The sequence below is a fragment of the Tamandua tetradactyla genome, chromosome 18 (genome assembly GCF_023851605.1).
Source record: "Tamandua tetradactyla isolate mTamTet1 chromosome 18, mTamTet1.pri, whole genome shotgun sequence".
NCBI lineage: Eukaryota > Metazoa > Chordata > Mammalia > Pilosa > Myrmecophagidae > Tamandua > Tamandua tetradactyla.
The window spans coordinates 66,865,817-66,888,474 of NC_135344.1; the positions used below are offsets into that span (position 1 = coordinate 66,865,817).

General features: G+C 41.8%; 1 protein-coding gene across 15 annotated transcripts in view; it reads right to left on the reverse strand.

The window, feature by feature from the left end:
- DLGAP1 (DLG associated protein 1) overlaps positions 1–22,658 on the reverse strand; it is a 1,070,811-nt gene that overhangs the window by 13,104 nt on the left and 1,035,049 nt on the right. For all 15 annotated transcript variants that reach the window (XR_013165255.1, XR_013165259.1, XR_013165262.1 and 12 more), the window contains one exon: positions 13,738–14,159. Coding sequence is in view for 2 of the 15 variants with exons in the window: in XM_077135901.1 (XP_076992016.1) it covers positions 13,738–14,159 (422 nt within the window). In the remaining 13 variants the exon portion in view is untranslated. The remainder of the gene's footprint in view (positions 1–13,737; positions 14,160–22,658) is intronic.

A 22,658-nucleotide genomic window follows, 5' to 3' on the forward strand; every position in this document is an offset into this window, starting at 1 on the left:
CAGGTATGGTCTTTGGATGACCTGCCCCAGATGGCAGAAGATATGTTGAGCAGACACTTCCTAAGTGAGCACGTGGTTACTGGCAAATTCTGAGGTTTGTGGATAGTTCTCTGAATTATCTTGCTGAAGGGAACGATCATGATATCAGCAAATCTAAGAATTACTCATGGGAGCTTAGGATGAAGGTACCCAGGTCTCCAATTTGCTGGCTTAGACTCCATAACTGCAGGGGACTAGCAAAGACAATCAAGCTGCTCTGATATGCCTCCAAACACTGAGCTAATGGTTCTCAATTACACCCTCATACCTGACCAACACACTGCCATAGTTAGAGCAGCTGATTTAGACAGAGATTCTCAAATAAGGAGAAATCAGTTTCCAATGAGCATCTGGGCAAAATCCAGCCACCAAGGTAGGGGCTAACGTGGATGTCTTCTTGAAAGCAAAACAAGGGCCATCTTTCTTCATTCAACAAGGTTTGGCAAGAGTCCTAGACTCAGTGCAAAAATATGTGGGGTGGAGTTTTGGCCCTTCTGTTTGCCAGGCTCTTGCCATCATGTTCCTTGATGGAAATTCCCAGCTGGCTCCAGGATTGTTTGCATTTTCAGTGCCCACGTGATGATATTTCTTAGGCATAGGGTGGGAGATGTCTATTTGGACCAATGAATGAAGGAAACATGAGGGCTTGGGACAGGCAGGTGACATCTCTTATTTTCTTTCCATCCATTCTTTCTTTTCTAGAGAATTACAAACTCACTTTAATTTTAAGAAAGAAGATTTTTAAAATGGAGTTTGGTGGGTTTATTTATTTATTTTTTTCCTATTAGACACACACTTGGCATCTGAGATAACCCTTTTTTCCCTGAAAATAAACTTCATGCTTGTTACCTATGCCTTGAGGAAGTAAAAAAATTAATAAACAGAAAATAGTAGAAAGTAGAAAGTAAAAGCCTGAAATTTGCTAAAGAAATGAGGTAAAAAAAAGAAAGAAGAATCTGTCATTTTGAAACTATTCTTAAAATGATCAGTGCCAACTTTCAGCAGAGTAAAAAGAAAAATACCTCTCCTGGGGAATTCCAGGTTAAGAAGGGTCCAGTGGCAACAGTGAATGAAATATATGGGTAGCAATTTTCCCAGGCATATAAAACAGCCCAGCCTGGTAAGAGAAAGTTTCAGAAGAGCCCTGGATATAGCACATATCTTCCAGGGTTAGACTTGCAGTTACTGTTTTACTGGTTAATGGTGGCAGTTAACCTTAGCTGGCTGGCCCAATCCACAAAGCCAAGGCCTAAAAAGCTAAAGGATCTGGAAAGGAGTAGTGAGCTATGGAGAGCTGTTAGGAAGGCAGCAGTGGGGGCAGTTGTTGGGGTTCTGGGGATCATTAATTCATTCATCAAATATTTACTGAGGGAATACCATGTGCCAGGCACTGTACAGATGGACATGATATGGTAAGACGCAAGACGGTGTTCCTGCTTGCTTGGAGCTTACAGTTTAGTGGGACAGAGTGGGAGAAATCCATCTCAAACATACAAATGTAGACATGCACATTTTAGATTGGCTCAATTACTGACATTGGGACAGATGGGGCTGAGCATGACTGAACATTTCAAGGAGTAGCGTATTCCTTAAATGGTGGTTAGAGAACATTGAATGTTCTTAAGTCTCTCTCCATAAAATAGAAAACAAAAAGAAAAACATGGATTGGATCAGATTGGGTTGTAATGCGAAAATCAGCTCTGGACTCAACAGTTTGTTTTCGTAATGACCACTTGTGCAATATTTAATCATACAACAGGCCTTGTTTTGCTGTCCCATTCTTATTATAAAGCTAAGTCTAGTATCTCCAGGTGCATTATAGGCACCCTGACAGTAATTTTCTTAGACTACTTCCTCCTTTCCCTCGCCAGCTCCTTTGTTAATCCATCCCTCAGTGAAGTAAAAGAATAACAAAAAATGCTGTTCTTTCTATTGAATAAGTGGGCGCCACTTTATTAACTTCTACTCTTGTAATTCTAGAAACCTCTCATTCTGTAACAGATGTTTCGGGAGAACCAGGCCTGGGTGAGTTCACCACCCAAGGCCAGGAAGATCTTTTGGAGGCCATCCTGACTGCCTTTGCAAAAAAACCTGCCTACTTAAACTATTATCTTGTTTTTCAAAGCACTTTCACATGCTTGGCTGATCCCCAGTGGACTCTGTGAGGCAGGGCAGATACCATGTTTCCATCTCAGAAAATCTGGGCCCTGACTAGGAAGTGGCATCCCAGGCCCCAGGGCCACTCAGTGGCATGTGGGGTGCAATCTGTGTCTTCTCGCTCCCCGACCAATTATGCTCTTGTTTTCACATTGGGTGGTTTCTCTCAACACCTATTGAAAATGGGTCTGAGTCTGTGGAAGTGGAAGCCTCTGAGTGTGAGATCTTCCAATAGTGGTCATTTCTAGCACCCGTGGGTGGGGGTGGGGTGCTGTAACCAGGGGATGGGAGGAAGCTGAAGCCTTCATCAACCCGATCACTGCAGATGGGAGAGCAAAGCGCCTGTAAGGGATTTATGGTTTCAGTCATGAAACGAATGGGAACAGGGATAACTTGAACAAGATGGTCAGTGTGAGTGTCGAGTTTTATTTCTTTTAACAATGATACATCACAATGAGAAGCCGAGGAGTACTTGGGGTGTGTGTATGTGTGTGGGGGTCTTTCATTAAAATTATGACTTGAAATTGTATCACCTACAAAATTCTACTTTAATCAGAAAAATAAATTAACTATAACATTCCAGTCTTTAAGCATTCTGCTCCTTTAAGGTTTTACCGTGTCTAGGACTACTTTTTCAGTTATAGTCTTGACTCATTAGCTAATATCCTCTCAGCTGGGGCAGGAGTCTTCTTGGGTTTCCATCTATAGTGCCAGCTCAGGGGCTTGGCTAGATGCGCCAAACCATTTGGGATAAGTTGAATGTCTTTGTATGTGAATCAAACTGCTTATCCTCAAGTTTTGGCTTCTTCTTTTGTAATGTTATAGACTTGAGGGAGAAGAAAGAGAAAGGAATTGTGATAGTTTCAGGTGTCACCTTGGACAGGTGATGGTGCCCAGTTCTGTTGAGGTGGACTTAAATCATTTGCATGTGAAATTCATCTATGGCTGATTACATCTGTGGTCAGCTAAGGGAAGGGCCTTCCACAATTGAGGGAAGCTTAAGGGAGAGTTCAGAAGAGAAACACCTCAGCACAGCTCAAAGGAGCTCCATGTAGCTATAATGCAGCTGAGAGCTCAGGGCCTGCTCAGACCCAGAAGTTTGGAGATGCAGAAAGGAATTGCCCCAGGGAAAGCTGTTTGAACCCAGAAGCTGGGAGGGAAGCCCAGCAGACGTCCTGTGTCCCTTCCCATGGGACAGAGGGACTTCGATGAAAGCTACCTGCTTTTCCTCTGAAGAATTGTAAATTTGTAACTAAATAAACTCCCTTTATAAAAGCTAGCTCATTTTCTGGTATATTGCATTCTGGCAGCTTTAGCAAACTAAAACAGGAATAAAAAAGAATGGGTCCACACAGTTACTTTAAAGTCATGTGTATTTGTCAGGCAAAATCAGTGTGATAACATCAAGTTGGGCTTATCCGTGTGGAGTGCATTCTTATTTACCAGTGTGTCCTTGGAGAAAATAAATTCTCCAATTTACTGCCCAGCTGCCTCTAGCAAACATCTGTGATCCAGCCTTGCTGTCAACTAAAGCTCACAGTAGAAAATACAGATACGTGTCATTCCCGATGGACACTGGCTGTTCTGCATCGAACAAGTGTGCTTTTTTTTTAAAAGGGAATTCTTAGGCAGAAATTTTCCAAAAGGCTAACACTAGAGCTTGTGCAGAACTAAACCATGGAGAAAAACACTGCTTTGTTTTTAAAGAGCAAGCTGTCAAATACTTTTAATTTCAGTTTGTGTTTTCTTTCCAGTCCATGCTCCTCGTGAAAAGATGGTTACCCTTTAGGACCATAGCTTAATTTCTATGGCCAGGAAATACTGACATCATGAGCATGACATGAATAAAGGCCATTTTGTGCCTTTGAAAGTTGAATGAAATGAAAGTTAGTTTACCTTGCCCTTGGTAATACAGAAGAAAAGAATTAGATGCTGTTTAAGTCGGTTGGCTGTTTAAGTCAGTTGCAATTGTACACCACGGAAATAATTATTGTTGGAAAAACGATCAACAGGTATTATTAAAGGCAGCCTGGAATAACAAGAGAGCCATTGGCCAAGGGAACGGGAGATAGGCTCCCTGCCAGGCCCTGCCCGTAGCGAGCGCTGACCTCCAGCTTCGCGTGCCTCAATGCCCTCCTCAGTAGGAGCCGCGCTCAAGATGAAACACACCCCCAAAAGGATGCCCCATACTGTCCTGCCAGCAGCGGCACGTTCCTCCAGGTGCCCAGGGCTGTGCAAAGTCAGGTGAAGTGAGCCTTCCAGGAGGGTAGGTCAGGAAGATTAGCCGTGACCCCTCCGAGTTCCTGCCACCTCCTCCGTAGTCACCAACGTCAGGTCGGGCGAGTGGTGGAAAAAAAGAGACTGTGTGGCGGGAGGAGAGGAAGAGGGTAAGCAGGGACTCTAAGAAGGTCCGCTTCAAAAGTCAGACGAGGGAAAAACAAGAAAGTCGAGATGCAGCCGCCACTCTCCACTTAGGAATCCACGGGGACTCGTGGCAGAGGAGATGCAGGAGGCCCAGCATGCGCTTTGCGCGCCGCCCAGGATTTCCCACGCCGCAGCCACTCGCAGGTGGGCCCTGGAGGCAGCGATGGCTGTTCCCTCACCAAACCTGAAACCAGGTAAACCCCATTTGTTGCCAAGGCTCACAGAGCTGCTTCTGGGGGGACTGAAGGCCAGGTTTCACTGCCGTGGATGCTATTACCAGGCAGAATTAAAGTGGAATTAATCTGTCTCCCGCACACGCTCTTGGGTTATCAGTTAGTTTCAGATAAGGCCTGCAAATTCAACATATGAGTCGTCCATGCTTCAGGAGGCAGAGACAGACTTCGAAGTACAATAAACCAGCATTGAAACCTGTACTTCTTCCCAGCGCCCTTGAAACCGTAGCCTGTGTTTTTTACCCGCAGTGCTAGACCGCATTCCTAGCTAGACGCCTTCAATCCCATCTGCAGTTTCACTCCCGTTAGATAAAACCAGGCGTATCTATGTAACATGCAAGCCTCTGTCAAACAGCACTGAGCCATCTCCTGAGACAGCTGGTTCTCACAAAGGCTGCATTGTCTGAGAAAAGCTTGGATCGTTTTACCTCAAGGGCTTCGGGAATAAGCATTCTGTCTGCTGCCCCAGCCTGGAGGAAACCTCATTCACTGAGGATATTCCTTAGTTTCTTATCAAGCCCAAAACACACTTCTTAGGGCTGAAAGTTCAAAACAAACCCTAGAGTTTTTGCTCTGCATTTATTTTATCAGGTAAAGTAATAGCTCTACATGCCCCCAAGAACTTCGAGTTATACTTTCAAGAGCTAGCTTTGAGGTTACCAGGCTACTCTGAGCACTTGTTTCCAGTCTGCCCTTCACTGGACACAATGATTCACTGCAGGTGCATGAGGAAAGCTGTCCGGCCCTGGTGTGCCCAAAACAATATTCCTCGGATACAGCCGTCAGAATTCAGTTATTGGCTTCATAACATAACCGATAACTGAATCTTTTAAATTGGATTGATCCTTTCTTCTACAACCCTCTGTAGAAGATGATTACAACTACCTTCTTGCCGAAAATCTGTTCTTCAAATGTTTATTGAACAAATAAGGTATTTTGCAAACATGTTGACTTATTTGAAAATTGGGAACATTCTGGCACCCCACAAAATCAAGTAAGCAAGTATGATTAGAATCTTCCTTTCTCCCACTCTATCTTAGTCATCGGTCCATGATGGTTTTAAAGACCAAATCTCCTTGAAAGAGCTTGGCCAAGGAGACACCTGTGCCCTAAGCCTCCAAAGAACATGTAAAATGGCTGGGCCAAGAGAGTGATACATCTGTGCTTGACCTATTTATATCAAATATTTTTCTGGGTGCACACAGATTCTAAAAACAAAAACTAGTTACTCAGAAATTGGCTATGCCCACCAAGAAGAATTGGCCTCTCTTCCTCATCACCCCTTATAAAAAAAGAGAAAAAGTTAAATAAGAGAATCAGTAAAACAAAGGCCCTCTGCAACTCCAGGCCCTGCTATCATTAATTATGGTTGCTGAGAAACTAGAGACAGATATGAATGGACAGCTTCCTTGAGGACACAGAGCATAATTATCTTGTCAAACGTTATTCATGTCGTATCTGTTTTATCAGGCACTTATGTGTCCCGTGACCTTGGACACCATTCTGCCACAGAGCTGTTTTGAGGGCAAATAAAACAACATGTGTTAAAGTCTCTAGCCCACTGCCTGGGGTATTGTAAGGACAAGGTGAATATTCCTTGCAGACTTATCTTCCCCTTTTTTTACCATTGAGGGTTGCTACTGATTTGTTCTGGATTTCTGGAGTTGGTATGTTTACCTCTCTACTGCTTTGAATTTTGGAATCCATGTGGTTTAAACTCAGCATGTTGAAGCTCTTGTTTTGTATTTCAGAGAGCATGAAAAATATGGAAAGCCATCAAATATTTGTGGAATGGAGTACTGGGGCACACAGGGCTCATCTAGATGGCCCAACTGGAAGGCACTGAAGCACTTTCCACCATGTCTGTGGCAGGTGCTCATCTGTCTCTTTGTCAAATGCCTTCCCTGATTACAATGGCTCAGCACCTCACAAAAGTGCCCACGCCAGCTTCCTGCAACAATAACTGCTAGTTATTTATTATTTTTTAGCTCCTCAGGAAGAAAGCTTTTGCTAGGTAAAGTAATTTTATAAAATTTGCAAAATATTTTGGGGACTCAAATACGTATTTACTGATGCACTACTAATGTGCCAGGCACTGTGAGAGGTACAGGAAAGATGAAGATGGGGAAGACACAAAGAATCTCTGCCCCGAGAGAGCTCACTCTCTAGTGGAGGAAGCAGACACTTAGACTACCATTAAATAATGTTCCACCTGATGGAAAAATGTACATTTTTTACCAAAGCAGCAGGGAGGCACCCCTTTTCTGACTGAGGGGTACAGTCCATGTTGAGACTTGAACAAAGAGCAATGTTTTGTTGGCTAGATAGACTTATATGAATAGATGCAACTAATTTGAATCAGTTTTGTTCTTTTAAAGTCATGTTTAAAGCACATCTGCTCTAAACTTTGTGTTATAATTGGAAGTTATAAAATTCTATTTAAAAATTAATCATTTGAAATGTTCACTAATTCACAAAGACCACTGGCTTTCAAATTGAATTCCTAGAAATCTTAGGATTTTTTAGAGGGGAATGTTAGGGACCTTGGTCCAGGGGGTTGCAGAGGCTGAGCAGACAGGACTCTGAGCCCTCATTTCTCCTATAGCCAAAAGAGCTTTATTCTTCTCCAAGTTTTATTTATCATATTTGTGTAATTTTTTTAAATTAAAAAAGGTGATTCTGATGCTAATGCGTTTAAACTACAGAGGAAGGCCAATTCATCAATGAAGATGATTTCATTGCACACTCATCTGTTATGGGTTGAATTGTATCCCACTATTAAATATGTATGTTGAAGTCCTAATGCTCAGTACCTCCAAATGGGACCTTCTTTGGAATTAGGATTGTGCAGGTGGAATTAGCGGCTGAGTTAACACAAAGTCATACTGGAGTAGGGTGGGCCCTTAATCTAATAAGACTGGTGTCCTTATCAGCAGGGGAGTGGGGACTCAGACACACGAGGGGAGGAGGCCGAGGGACAATGGGAGGCGGGGGCTGAAGTGCAGCAGCTCCAAGCAGGGTGTGGTAGTTAGAGTCAGTTGTCAACTTGGCCAGGTGAGCATACTTAGTCTTGTTGCTGCGGACATGAGCCAACGGTACGTGAACCTCATCTGTTGCTAATTACATCTGCAGTCGGCTAGGAGGTGTGTCTGCTGCAATGAGTGACATTTGACTTAGTTGGCTGGTGCTTAAATGAGAGAGGGCAACGAAACACAGCCTAAGCAGCTCGGTATTCCTCAGCTCAGCACTTGCAGCTCAGCCCAGGCCTTTGGAGATGCAGAAAGAAGTCACCCCTGGGAAAGATGTTGGAACCCAGGGGCCTGGAGAGAAGACCAGCAGAGACCATCCTGTGCCTTCCACGTAAGAAAGAACCTCAGTGGAAAGTTAGCTGCCTTTCCTCTGAAGAACCAACAAAATAAATCCCCTTTTATTAAAAGCCAATCCATCTCTGTTGCATTCCGGCAGCTAGCAAACTAGAACACAAGGGCTGCCAGCAAAACCAGAAGTTCTAAGGAAGGAAGGATTCTCCCGTACAGGTTCCTATAGGAACACGGCCTTGCCAACACTTCGAATTTGGGTTTCTAACCTCCAGAACTAATGGACAACACATTTCCGTTGTTTTAAGCTACCACATTTGTGATGATTTGTTATGGCAGCCCCAGGAAAGTAAGACATGATCTCTGACTAATTTACTCAGTTGGGTACTTTTGAGCAAAGCATCAGAAAATACTCCCGTCTCCAGTTAGATTTGCCCGGTCTGCAACCAGGGTTCTCGCGTCACATCCCAGGCCACAACTCAAATAAAATAAAAGACGAAATAAAGTGGTAGATGCAGGAAAATTCATCACGCTCTGAAGAAAAAGTCTTCAAGAAATACGACATATTGATGGTAGCCAGTGGAGCCTTCCTGTACAAAGACAGCAAGTTATCGTTCCTTAGAATAAATCTTGTTATAACAATACTGTTTATAACATTTCTTCACGTGGAATATGCTTATGTATCCTATTTATGAGTCATTACTTTAAGCAACATCTGAAGTAAAATTCTGGAAACAACAAATGGTTCAATAATTCCTTGATGTTCGTTATTTGGGGAATTTCCCAGTAGTTTATATTCTAAAATACAAATATGCTTCTCTTTCATCCCAAAACCCAGGATGAAAGAACCTGTTTTTTTTCTGACAAGATTTTCGTTTTTCAAATATATGTGACTGTATCAAATTATCTATTTTCATAGCTCCTCTTAATCTCAAGGAAGATTTTCCTAAATCCTTACAAAATGATTATCTTCATGCAGCACTATAAAGCGAGGTTTAGAGAAGTAGAACTAGTCCCACTTTGGAAGGCCGATGAAAAGAAAACATCAGATGAACAGCTTTCCTGGGTCCCACTGGAAGCCAACTGGGAAGCTAGAACTGGTCCCAAATTAACCTGCAGTAAATTCTGAAAGATGGTTTGTTCTGTTGAGCTGCAGCATAAGATGCTGCAGCATAAGTTGCAGCTGCTGTTTAGACATTGGCATTTTTTTCGAGGAAAATCTAATAAACTTTGGGAATGCCCACAAAGGAGAATAAACAGATACAACTCCTAAGACTTTCTTTTTGACTCCTTCTTTCACCCCAACCCTCCACTGCTCCTTGGCGGTATCCCATTTACTGGTCACCAAGGCAAGAAAGTTCATTCTGCTTGTAAATCAACACTCAGGTGAATCAGACTCCAATGGTACCCACGGTTGGGGGCAAATGCCACTTTCCACTGCCAAGTTTTTTTGCACTCAACAATTTGAAAGAGCCGAAGGGAAATTTACAGAAACTCATGCATGAATCTTCTAACCTGCTCATAAAGGCAGCAGATAAGCTGGTCAGCCATCTCATCAAGTTCAAGCAGAATAACCCCAGAGAAGAGCTGTGAGAGAGACCAGTGAACACAATAGGGAATTCCCACCACCTGCTGTTGTTTTCCAGACTTAGTTTTCATTAAAAACAAAACAAAACCTCCTTTATGAGATATTTCATTGCTCCTTACAGCTAGTTTGGTCCATTTCCACGAAGTTTATTTAACATGCTTGACAGCAGACTCTAGATCTAGTAATTAAGAAATTATTGTTTTTGTTAGGGATGAAAGTGCCTGGTGGTTATGCAAGGAAAAGTACTTATCAGAGTGAACTGTGCTGTGAAATGACATGATGCATTGGATTGTCTTAAAAAGACTCCAGAAATAATGAAAATGTTCAAAAATCAATTGTGGTGACAAATGCACAGCTATATGATGATGCTGTGAACCACTGTATTTTTGACTGATTATATGGTATGTGAATATATAATATATCTCAATACAACTGCATAAAAAAAATACTCCAGCAAAAGTAACAACAATAGTTGTAGGAAAATATATAAGACTGGCTAGTAGTACATGGGGTTCTTTAAACTCTTTTACATTTTGAATGTTTTAAAATTTTCAAAAGAAAAAGACTGTCATTGAAAAAAACAGGTTTAAAAATCACATAGTCTCTTCAGCCATTTATCTCTGTTTCTCTGTTCCTAAGGCCTAAGAGTACGGCCACCCCACAAATCCCAAGGTTACATATGTAACAGGATAAGATGTTAACCTGTAAAGTTTCTATAGCCTGGTTTTGGCCAAGGCTCAGAGGCTGAGAACAATAAAGTGGGTTTCATTTACCTGCACATTCAAATGGGAGAAAGTAGTCTTTTACTGCAGATATGCTAAGACTATAAAACCTGTTTTCCTACTATGAGTCATCACCTACTTTCCAGGCTATTTAGGATTCATCCAGAGAGATTTAAAAAAAATCACATCCTGATAATTCTCTTCTAGGTGACACCAACTAAAAACTGAAGACTGCTTAATGGCTATCATTGAATTTCTTTGATCCTAAAATGATATCAGTTGAAACAGCCACCATTAATTTTCTAACAACTTTTCAGAGGGGTTTAGGGGAAACATGTGACATTAAGTTACCTACCAGGTGAAGAAAAAGCTGGGGTAGCGACTATTGCTATGGTAGCACAATATTGTACATAAAATTAATACAACTGAATTGTACAATTGGGAAATGGTTAAAATGAGAAACTTTGAGTTGTACATATGTTACTACACTAAAAAGTTTAGAAAAACAGAGTGATTATAAACTAAATGCCAATTTCAAAATTGCCAAAAATATGCTAAATGGGTCTTAGAGATGAGGTAATCTGGTCATTTTTCTTGGTCAGTTGTCAATAGGAATTGTTGTTGTTAAAAGGCCAGGTGTGTATAGGTATGTCTAAGAGTTACTTCTGGAGGACCTCTTTTGTTGCTCAGATATGGCCTCACACTCTCTCTAAACCCAACTCTGCAAGTGAAATCATTGCCCTCCCCCCTACATGGGACATGACATCTAGGGTGAAAGTCTCCCTGGTAACATGGGCGATGACTCCCAGGGATGAATCTGGCCCTGGCACCATGGGATCAACAATTACATCCTGACCAAAAGGGGGAAAAGAAGTATAACTAATAAAGTATCAGTGGCAGAGAGAGTTCAAATAGAGTCGAGAAGCTACTCTGGAAGTTGCTCTTATGCAAGCTTCAGTTAGACCTTGCTACTGTCATAACCTGCCAACTCCCAACCACGACCACTCCAGCCAATCCTAAAGAACACCTAGGGCTATATATACCCCACAAGGGTTCTATGCACTAGAGTAACCTGTAACCTCCAGATAGGTCCCTGGTCCAGATAAGTCCTGAAAACTAGAGGGCCCAGCCTCTCCGTCAGATAGTTCCATTTCTCTACCCCATATTAGTGATAGACTCTTCCAATATGAAAAATTTAGAATGTGCATAGCCCAAACACCCCTAAAGAGAGGGATGGAAAGATCAAATGTGATGGTGGAATTATACAGTGAAGAGAGGATTTAACAAATGAATATGAGTATAATGTTGAATCATTAAATTGATATCTGTTTTAGTCTCCAGTATCTTAGAGCAGCTAGAAGTAAAAACCTAAAATTGTGGAACTGTAACCCATGTCAAACTCTTTGAAATACGTTCTACAACTAATTGTGGTGCTGTGCTTTGAAATTTATAGTTTTTTTGTACATATGTTATTTTTCACAAAAAAGAAGGAATGAGAGTAGATTGTGATGATAAAAAAGTATTTAAGCCCTCTAGTTGCCTATATTCTGGAGGAGCTAGAAGGGAAAAAAAAATCTGAGAGGATCGTATGTGAAGGCATGTCTATACATGTAGGCTGGATTGCATGATGTGTGAATAAAACTATTTAAAAATGAACAGAGAGAGTGGGAGATGACTCCCAGGGATGAGTCCTGCCCTGGCACCTTGAGATCAACAATTCCATCTTGGCCGAAACGGGGAAAAGAGGTGTAACCAATAAAATATCAGTGGCAGAGTTCAAATAGAGTCGAGAGGCTACATCTGGAGGTTGCTCTTACACAAGCTTCAATTAGACCTTGCTACCTATCATAACCTGCCAACCCCCAACCAGGGCCATTCCAGCCAATCCTAGAGAACACCTAGGGCAATGCATATGATTCCACAAGGGTTCCATGCACTAGAGTAACTTTCCAGAAACCTACAACCTCCAGATGGGTCCCTGGACCAGATAAGTCCTGAAACCTAGGGGGCCCAGCCTCTCCAGAATATCAGATGGTTCCATCTTCCTACCCCATATTATTGACAGAACTTTCCAACATGAAAAATTTAGAATGGTCATAGCCCAAATATCCCTAAAGAGAGGGACAGGAAAATCAAAGGTGATGGTGGAGTTATATAGAGAAGACAGGATTTAACAAGTGAATATGACTGCTGAATCACTAAATTGATATATCTTTTAGTCTCCAGTATTTCAGAGCAGCTAGAAGTAAAAACCTAAAATTGTGGAATTGTAACCTGTGCCAAACCCTAAAACCTGTTCTACAACTAATTGTAGTATTGTGCTTTGAAATTTATAGCTTTTTTGTATATATGTTATTTTTTACAAAAAAAGGGGAAAAAAGTCAATTGTGATGATAAAAAAACAGTTATGCCTTCTAGCCTCCTATATTCTAGAGCAGCTGGAAGGAAAAATCTGAGAGGTTTGTATGGTAGCTCATGACAAACTCTGGGATCTGTCCTGTAAATGTTTGTTGACGAATACTTTGAAAACTATTGCTTTTTTATTTCTTTGGTTTGTATATATGTTATTGTATACAATAAAAAAGCTAAAAAAAAAAGGCCAGGTGTGAGAGTCATAGCGCCCAAGGTTTCTAAAAGATCATTTACTTTATTTAATCCATTATACTGGAATTTGGGTTGTTTTAGCAGCTGAAGATTGCTCCCCAAAACCTAATCAAGAAAGTACATATTAAATGCACTGAAGTATGTTTAACAAGCACAGGCCTTTACTGAACTGTATCTTATCAGCCTTGTGTTAATATTGTATGTTGATGAGCATAGTAAAATGGTAAAGACTATGGACGCCCAGCACATGGGTACCTGAGCATCTTGAAATGAGTTAGAATTATTTTCAACCCCCAGAGAATCAGCATTGTTTCAGGAACACCTTAGGAAAAGGACTCCTGGTGGAAAAATGCACCCACCTCCTTACAAAATGGAGCTTTGTGTTTTTTTCAGATAACAAAAAGAATGGATGGCTCTAGAGCTAAGGAAGTTGTTCCATCTGCCCAGTGGTTTTCTGCGTATTTTGCAGCACAGGAGCAGCTAGAACCTCAGCTGGAATTGTCCAGCTCCTCCGCAGATCAGGGTTGGGTTGTGAGACTGCAAGGCTATCCCAGCACATGTGGCAGGGAAGAAAACAACCCAAGTTTAAAACTGCAAAGTAACCCCAAGCCCAAGTAACAGACACCCCTGTGTGCAGTGGCGCCATGACTTACTGTCTTCGGGCAGGCTGTTTTCCCGTTCCTCTCTCTCCATCTGTTGGCACCAGCCTTCCATACGGTCTCGCTCTGCCTGAAGGAGCTTCAGAAACCAATGGCCATCTCGGTGACACACTGACCTCTGTACGGCCTCCAGAGGGTCTTCGGTGATAGAGTCAATCCAGGGATCAGGAGGGGGCAGAATAGAGGGGTCAAAATCTGTGTCAAAGTCGTCGTCAGCTGCACAGGCGTGGTAATGGTTTCCTGAGCCCTGGATGCTCACGGTGGAGGTGCTGGCGTCCCGGGAAAACTGTCTGGCCATTGGGCCGGGACATGAATTGTCCTCTATAGATTCCATAGAGTTTTCCAGATTATCGTGGAAGTCCAGGTCAGCTTGTACTGCTGTTGTCACACTGTTGGAGCGAGTGAACCTGCGGAAGCTTGGGAGACAGAGAGAGGGCATTTAGTTCAAGGACATTTCTTAAAGTGAGGCTGCAGTCCACTTTGGTCACTTTTCTTCATGGGTGTGGTCATAAGAGGTCTCATCTCCTCAGTCTGCTGGAGGTAGGCCCTGGACATAACATATACTGATTGCCACAGCTCTAATGTAAAGAATACAAATCTTTGGGTTGGGATATTGAGGCGTATCTAGAGAAGTTCCAGAAGTGGAACAAACTGTACACCTGTCAAAGCCAGGATAATGTCCCACGTCTATCTCTCTCCCAAGTCTGGGTGGTTTGAATCCTGATATCCTGAAACAGGTAAGGAAATAATAAAACTACACCTTAGTCTGTGTAATTTGCTTAGAAATGGGGAAGAACAACTAATCCAACCAGGGCTAAAACTACCGGTAATCCTTCATAATGGCATTTTCCCAGGGGCAGCTCTTACCAAGTAAGACTTCCTGAAAGCAAACTAAAATTTCATTAGGTTTCTCCTAAAATTAAAATTCCTTCCCCTGGAAGGGTTCACTCATTTCTTGGTCTTACAGATCATCATGATCGCCAGCTGATTTGATACAAAACCTTTGGCACAACAATCAGATCACAGACCTAGAGTTCTACAGTATTGTCCATCATATGCCTTTACTTTTCCTTCCCACAGTCCTCTTCCAAGGTGACAGAAGACAACTCGTGAACAGAGTCCATCTGACCATCCTGCACGGATATGGATGAAATCTGTGTTTCTCAACCATATGTCCTTAGATACCTTTGGCTGACCCTAGAATGAAGATGAAGACGTATGGAAGGTACAAGGGGTACCGGAAGAAGAGAGGAGCAGGGAATTCCTTCCCAGAAGAGGGTCAAGGGAAGGAATGGCCTGCAGCGCAAAAGCGTCATTCCTTTGTAGAACAGGCAGACACATGACTGAGAACAGAAGCTCACTGAAGGCAGCACCATGCCTGTGTTACCACATGCTATTTTATTTCTTGCAGAGCTGGACACGTTGCCATGCACTCAACTCACCAGGAAGCCAAAATAACAGCAGCAGTCTTCTACCTGCCACAGCAGAAAGGTTTTTCCCCTTTATTTATTATTGTCCTGTGTTACTGGCCTAGAAGCTTCAGGTTAAAACAGGTAAACCAAAATTCCCGGTCAGAGCAAGAAGTTTGTAAGAGAAAGTGGTGCAAGTGCTTACAAATTTCTCTTGCCTTAACTTGATGGCTGGAGGCACTGTGCAAGGTCATTTTGCATTTCCTTTCTGGCCTGTTCATCTTCCTACTCTCCTCCCCTCATGATCTCCCAGAGCACATCCTGAGAAAGCTTCAGTGTCCTCTCCCTCCTCCTCTTTTCTGTATATCCCATTCATTCTCTTACCCACCCACCCAGCCCTCCAAATTCAGCTCATATTCTATCTACCCAATGGAAATTTTCCCAACCCCAAAGCAAAATCAGCCTTCCCCTCCTCTATATGTTTAGTGTCCATATTAACCTGCCCAGGTGATTACATTTTCTTAACAAGCTCATAATTATGCCATTTTAACATGCTGCATTTGCCAGTTGATTTTCAATTACTGTTTCCTATTCAATAGTGCCAAACCCTAAAAGATAGGTCACTAAACAATGTCCATATAACATTTATTATACCAGATTATATGTTCTTAAAAACTATCCCAGACTACTCTATTCAAGCCAATTGAAGCAATAATCCAGTCTATCAAAAATAAAGAACGGCCAGGACAAAACAGGCAAGCAGTTATTTGCTACACAGCAGGAAAGACTGGGAGCAGCAAAAAGGAGAGAGTACATCATCTCAGTAAATCCCCTTTATTCTTTCTTCAGAGGACACATGTCAAGGAAAAAATGACTGCAATGTTGATTTGTTTCAATTTAGTCAAAATGATCAAAAACGTTGCAGACCAGCCAAGGCTGACCCATCTCACTGATTGCTGCTTTCAAGAAATCACTTCTGTCTAAGGCATTATACTGAGTTGTTTTGGTAAGTTCTTTAACTCCCAAATGAGCTAATAATAATAATAAAAAAAAAAGTTCATACAGTGTGAAAGTCTGAACGAAACATTACAGGTTCTCTTGTCCTAGCAATGAAAGGAAGAACAATTTTGCTAAAGTGGTTCTTCAGACAGCCACTCATTTCTTGGCCAGGGTGGGCCATTTCTGCATTCTTTCTGTCATCTCCCAAATGTAAAATATCATCTCCTGAAGCTGAGCTTTCTCTCCAGCTGCACACGTGTGAACTGGGTGACTTGCCTTGCAACAGTTGACATTTTGGCTGTTCTACTAACATGAAATCCCAGATATGAAAACACTGAGTTTCACTTTCCAAAACTATATACTGCCAGAGGCATTACATTTCAAAACTAAAAGGAGTACTAGTCTCTTACTGTTTTTAATCGGGGCAATCTTGCCAAGGACAGAGCCTGTTCCACATATAAAACAAAATGACCTATTTTCTCGTGCCTCTGTTTTTATCTACACAAAGCCGTACCTCCAGCATTCCTGACAGATGGCTCCTGGCTAGGAATCTTGTAAAAGTATCCACCTTCTTAAGAAAAATTACTTGGCAGTAGATTAATAGAAGTTTGCAGTTTAGTCACCCAGAAAGAAATAAAAGTTAAGTAAAATTAAAAAGGTTTGGGATTAAAAGCGGCGTGCCTTTGAACTCAGGCAGGCCTGTCCAAGCTGCACTGCTTCTATCAATTAAGTTCCTAAAGCAATTTCTTTCTTCCACCCAGAGCTTTCAAAGAATGTTCTGCTCTACAAAACGTGTTATCTTTCATGTGAAAAGTTCCTTCTGGGTGAAGGGGGCAATCAAGTCATTATTGCTGTTTTTAAATACTGATAGGAACACGGAAGGGGTTGCTAGATTAACTTCTGTATTTTTTTTTTTAAATATCAACCAATTGCTGGTTGTGGCCTGCTGTTTCTGAAGCCACAACTGCCAGTCTCAAAGCTTCTTCGGGCCTTTATGCCCTGCAGGTACAAAGTGTAATAATTGCAACTTCTGAAAAGTACCAGCCGCTATCCTGACCTAAGGAGCAGGAAACCACGACACCAAAGACTGGATCAGCCGGTATGGAACATAATACCCGGTCTGTTCTAAAGAGCAAGAATGAAGTCACTTGTTAGCATCCCCCTCTGCTTTGCTTTGTGTTCCTTCTATGAAGCAAGCTTACGTTCCTAATGAGAGGATTTTCTCCTCACTCCTCTCCCTGCTTTTTTCTGTACAGCAGGTTACAAATCAACACATAGATGGTAAACTGCAGAGGTCTCGTTCTGTCCCTCTCCTTTGAAGCTTTCAGCTCTGAGCTTGTATATGTAAATGATGGGGCCACAGTTAGCAAAACAAGTCACGGACCCGAACCAAGCACAGTCAGTACCTTTATAACATGCAGGCTTCAGCCTGTAACACAGGTCTACGGGAGACGAAAGCCGGAAACCTATTTCAGGAACACTAACTCAGCTGTCCCATTTCAGAATTCTCTGACCTGTGGTGATCTACTTTACCCTTCTCGTTCACAGAATGGTTGGTTCTCAGGGCTAAATCCAGTTTCAAAGGGAGAAAGACTCGTTCTGTGCTATGCTGTTCTTTCTTCCTTGTAGAAGAGTTAGACATTCTTTACTAAGCCTTCTGTCTAGGCTGAATATATGTGGAATCTGAAAATGCTACCCTTCAAATGTGCAACCATCTTGGTATTTCATGAAATGGCACCCTTTAACTGATGTAAAGTCCAAGATGCCTCATTATATAAAAGAAAGGTTGGGTCAAAAGAAAGGCGGGGGTGGGGTGGGGAGAGTGTGATGAAGAATTAAAACTTCCTAAAAAAGAGATCTGCCCTTTTTTGTCAGATCAGCTTCCAAATTAGAATAGTGCATGGAGGAATATGGGCTTAAAGCAACCTTGTTCAAACATTCAGTTGGAAAAACTGTCCTGCTGCCTGTTTGCTTTCAGTTAGTGTTTTCCCATTAACCTATTTTAACAATCTCTCAAAACAAGCATCGTTAGTTATTTAAAATCCTCCCTGTTCATCATTCTTAGGCCCACTATCTCTTTAAGCTAAGGAAAACAGAACAGGTTTTCAACATAAACGTTTTCTCCATTCTAAATAATTGTAATGCATGTGTCAAATCAAAGAAAGTGGACTTTGGTAATAGAAAGTGGTGGGAGCAGATGGGAAAGTTTATGTTGATTATATGTTCCCACAGTTAAGAAAAAGAAAAAAGAGCATGTAAAGAGACGACAACAATTAAATGCAATATATGATCCTGGACTGGATCTAATAATGGAGGAGAAAAGGTGCAAAAGGACACTGGTCATTTAGATATGAAAAAGTTGGAATATAAACTGTAAACTTTATATTAATGTTAAAGATTTTGTGTTCCATAACACATGGAAGTATTATGTGTTCAAGGAGCATGATGTATACAATCTACTCTCAGATGTTTATAAATTAGATAGGTAAGTAGTCAGAAATAGCAACGGTTACAAAATGTTAAAGTTGCAGGATCCTGGTATCAAAATGTTGGAGTTCTCTGTATGGGTTTGTATTATTTTTGCAACTGTTGTAACTTTCAAATTATCTCAAAATAAAAAGTTTAAGGGGTATAAAAAGATAGTGGGCTTGTGTCATCTGATCACTTCTGAGGTCCCCAGCAGGTTCCCAGCATCCTTTTAGTACCAGCTGGGCAGGTGCTAATACCTTGATGGCTGTCACTAGGGACCTTTGTGTAGGAGTCTCGACAACACACCTGTGACCTGCATATGCCCCAGAAGTGGCTTTTTAGGTCACTCCTGGGCTATGACCTGAGGTAACTAATGAAAGCATGAGCAATCTCACTAACAGTTATTTTTTATTAAAGTTGTGTTTTTGGTTGAATGGAGGCCACTGATTTCTAGGCTGGTGAGTTAGGTGGTCATTTTTCTTTCTGCAAACTAAATTATCTTGAAAACCATGTAAAAAGCAAAGAAGGAAGAAAGAGAGGGAGGGAAAGGGGGGGTAAATGACAGGGAGGAAAGACAAGAAAGAAGGGGAAGGGAGGGTAGAAGGAAAGAAAGGAAAATAGATATAGGTAGGTAAGTAGGAATTATGCCAAGTTTCAGGCTTTTGAAATTTGATATCCATGAATGCCATACCTTTAAAGACTCGATTGTATGGTAAGGAACTATTTGGTCATGGAAGTAGGTGGCAAAGAAAAAAAGAATATTAGCCAAATATGCTATCACGGGTGGGTGCTAGGCTATGTGGTACTCCGAGGAGTCTGTGAGGAGCAGGGGTTGATCCAAAGCTTCTGGATTGGCAAAGAAAGGATATTTTTGACTGCACAGAGGCCTTTCCAAGTCTGTGGTCCCTGAACAGGGTGTCAGAAGATGATTTCCTGATTTTGGCTTTTTGTTTTAACATCCTGCTTAGTTAAAAAGGCACACATCAGTACAAGCCTAAATGTTTACATATTCAAGTCACTTAACGATCAAAAGAGATCTTTTATAGTACTTGAAAATTGTGCTAAAAGGGAAAACAATACTTTCTTCCCATTTGCTTGTTCCACTGACTTATGAGGCCATGAGCTTTAATATGTGAAGCAAGGAAGATTTTAGAACTCAAAAGTATAACTTACTATTCACAGATACATTTGTTTCTAGAAACAGGAAGAAGCTCCCATAATAGATCAGTGGTGCCTTCTTTCAAAACCTGACTTAGTCTGTGCATTCACAGTCTGAAGGAATAGCAGATGTCAATCACAAGCACATTGAATGGCAGATGTCAATCACAAGCACATTTTGATGGCAGTATTTTTCCCCTCAGTATTAAGTGTGTCCTGGAGATTTCAGCATTGTTTAATGTATATGGATATATTAGGAGAGAGGAGATGGCTCCACCAGCTGGAGAAGCAAAGCATCAAAATATCCGTCTGCTTCCACTCCCTCCCCACAAAAAGAACTGACTTTCCGTTGCATCCGTGCACCTCCTAATCCTCAAGTCTTCCTATTCTAGACATTCACTGTTAATTTCACCTTATTAACATAGGAATGGCAAGACAGTGGAGGAGCAGTTGATGGTGAGAAGAAAAGAGGCAAAAAAGTGGTTGGCAACCCATTTATTCCAGGCAAGGTTTTCTCCTCTCATTCCCCAGATGCTGAAAGCAAATGGTTCCTTGCAGCAAAACAGATTCCCACTTGGATGGTGTGGTAATTAGATTCAGTTGTCAACTTGGCTAGGTGAAGGTGCTTAGTTCTATTGCTGTGGACATGAGCCAATGGCATGTGAACCTCATCTGTTGTTGACTGCATCTGCAGTCAGCTAGGAGGTGTGCCTGCTGCAGTGAATGATGTTTGATTTAATTGGCTGGTGCTTAAATGACAGACTCATCGTAGCACAGCTCAAGCAGCTCAGCATACCTCATCTCAGCATTCGCAGCTTAGCCCAGGCCTTTGGAGATGCAAAAAGAAATCACCCCGGGGAAAGTTGTTGGAACCCAGAGGGCTGGAGAGAAGGCCAGGAGAGATCATCCTGGGTCTTCCCACATAATAAAGAACCTCAGTTGAAAGTTAGCTGCCTTTCCTCTGAAGAACTAACAAAATAAATCCCCTTTTATTAAAAGCCAATCCGTCTCTGGTGTGTTGCATTCCGGCAGCTAGCAAACTAGAACAGATGGTGTTTAGATAAAGAGAGTCAATGAAGAAGGTGAGACAAGATGGTGGCATAGGTGGGTATGGAATTTACTTAGTCTTCTAGAGCAGTTAGTATATAGCCAGGAACTGCCTAGAACAACTGTTTGGGGGACAACTGTGACTGTACACACATAGTACACCAGTATGGAATGGGTGGAATGGCTGAAATCACAGTGCAGAACTATAAGTAAAGTCTCCAAACTGTGGAGGGTGGTGCCCGTCTGCCACTGGCACAGCAGGCCCTGTTGGAGACACTTCCCCATGAGAAAAAGAAAGTCTCTACTAGGAGCAAGGGAAGTAGCTCAGCCAAGCTTCAAGTGTGGTTTTAATCAACAAATTTGGAGTGCTGAATACAAACTCCAAGAACAGATAAGCTCAGAGCAAGCAGGAAGGGAAACCTGAGATCTCTTTTGGCAGAGAGGCAGTGGTGCTGATGGCAAAAAAAAAAAAGCCACAAAGAATGGAGACTTTTGGAGTCAGCCAAGCTCGTAATACTGGAAAAGGGCTATGCCACAAGAAAAGGGGCACACAGAGCCAGGTACCAACTCTGGCTCTTGACTGGCAAAATATGGGGGCTAGGGGCTAGCTCTGAAAAGGGATTTCTTTTTCTTTTCTTTTCTTTCTTTCTTTCTTTTTTAAAAAACTATCCTAAGTAGCTCACTAGAGAAAGCCTCAGGCATTTTCAATTGTCAGCCCTGACCCAGGCAAGAGTAGACTTAAGATAGGTCTGAGAGACAAAATAACTAGTCAAGTGAAGGAGATAATTCCCTAAAGGGTGTTTCTCCCTCAGGAAAAGGGAGGATGGGCTCAGCTCAAGTGGCTTCCTTCATTCAGAGAATTCAGACCCAAGGGCTGGAAAACAGACACAGCTCAAGCTTTTCTTCTACCTCAGCCTCTGTCTCAACCACATTCCTGGCAGGGATAGGGTGTGCTGAAAATTAAAAGCACCGCATCACTATGTGATGATATTGTGAATTACTGATTATATATGTAGAACAGAATGAGCATATATTAAGAATGCGTTTCTTCTTGTAATTTTTTTATTAATAAAAAATTAAACAAAAAAACAAACAAAACAAACAAACAAAAGCACTGCACCACTTTATGCCAGTGGGGAGCTGTGGGCTGACAAATGCCACCTGCTGGGCAGGATAGGAAAAGTACAGAATCTAGAGGCTTCACCAGGAAAGTCAGACATCCTGCTGGGTGTCATCCTCAGAGAAACTTACCTGGGCCTGTCTGGTCTGGGGGAAAAAAGATCCCATATAAGCAGGGCAAGAACCAGAAAAATAAGAGCTGAAAAATTCTGATCAGTTAAACAGAAGCTTATGCTAAAGGTCTAGAATAAGTTGAACTGAATACAAAAGAACAGAGACCAAAGCCAACCAACAAGAAAATCCTAGGCAAAAGAGTTTAAAACAATCTCCAGAACAAACTAATCAAGGTAATCAGGTGCCTAGAAACCAGTAAAAGATTATGAGTCATACTAGGAAAAATGAGGATATGGCCCAGTCAAAGGAACAAACTAACACTTCAAATGAGAAATAGGAGTTGAAACAACTAAGATGTTCAAAGAAACATGCTAAATCAAATCAACGAGTTGAGGAAAGATACGGCAAAGGACAGGAAAGACATAAAAAAGATGTAGGGTGACCATAAAAAAGAACTCGAAAGCTTGAAAAAAATGGCAGAGCCTATGGGAATGAAAGGCACAATAGAAGAGATGAAAAACACAATGGAGACTTACAACAGCAGATTTGAAAGGGCAGAAGAAAGGATTAGTGAACTACAGGACGGAACATCTGAAATCC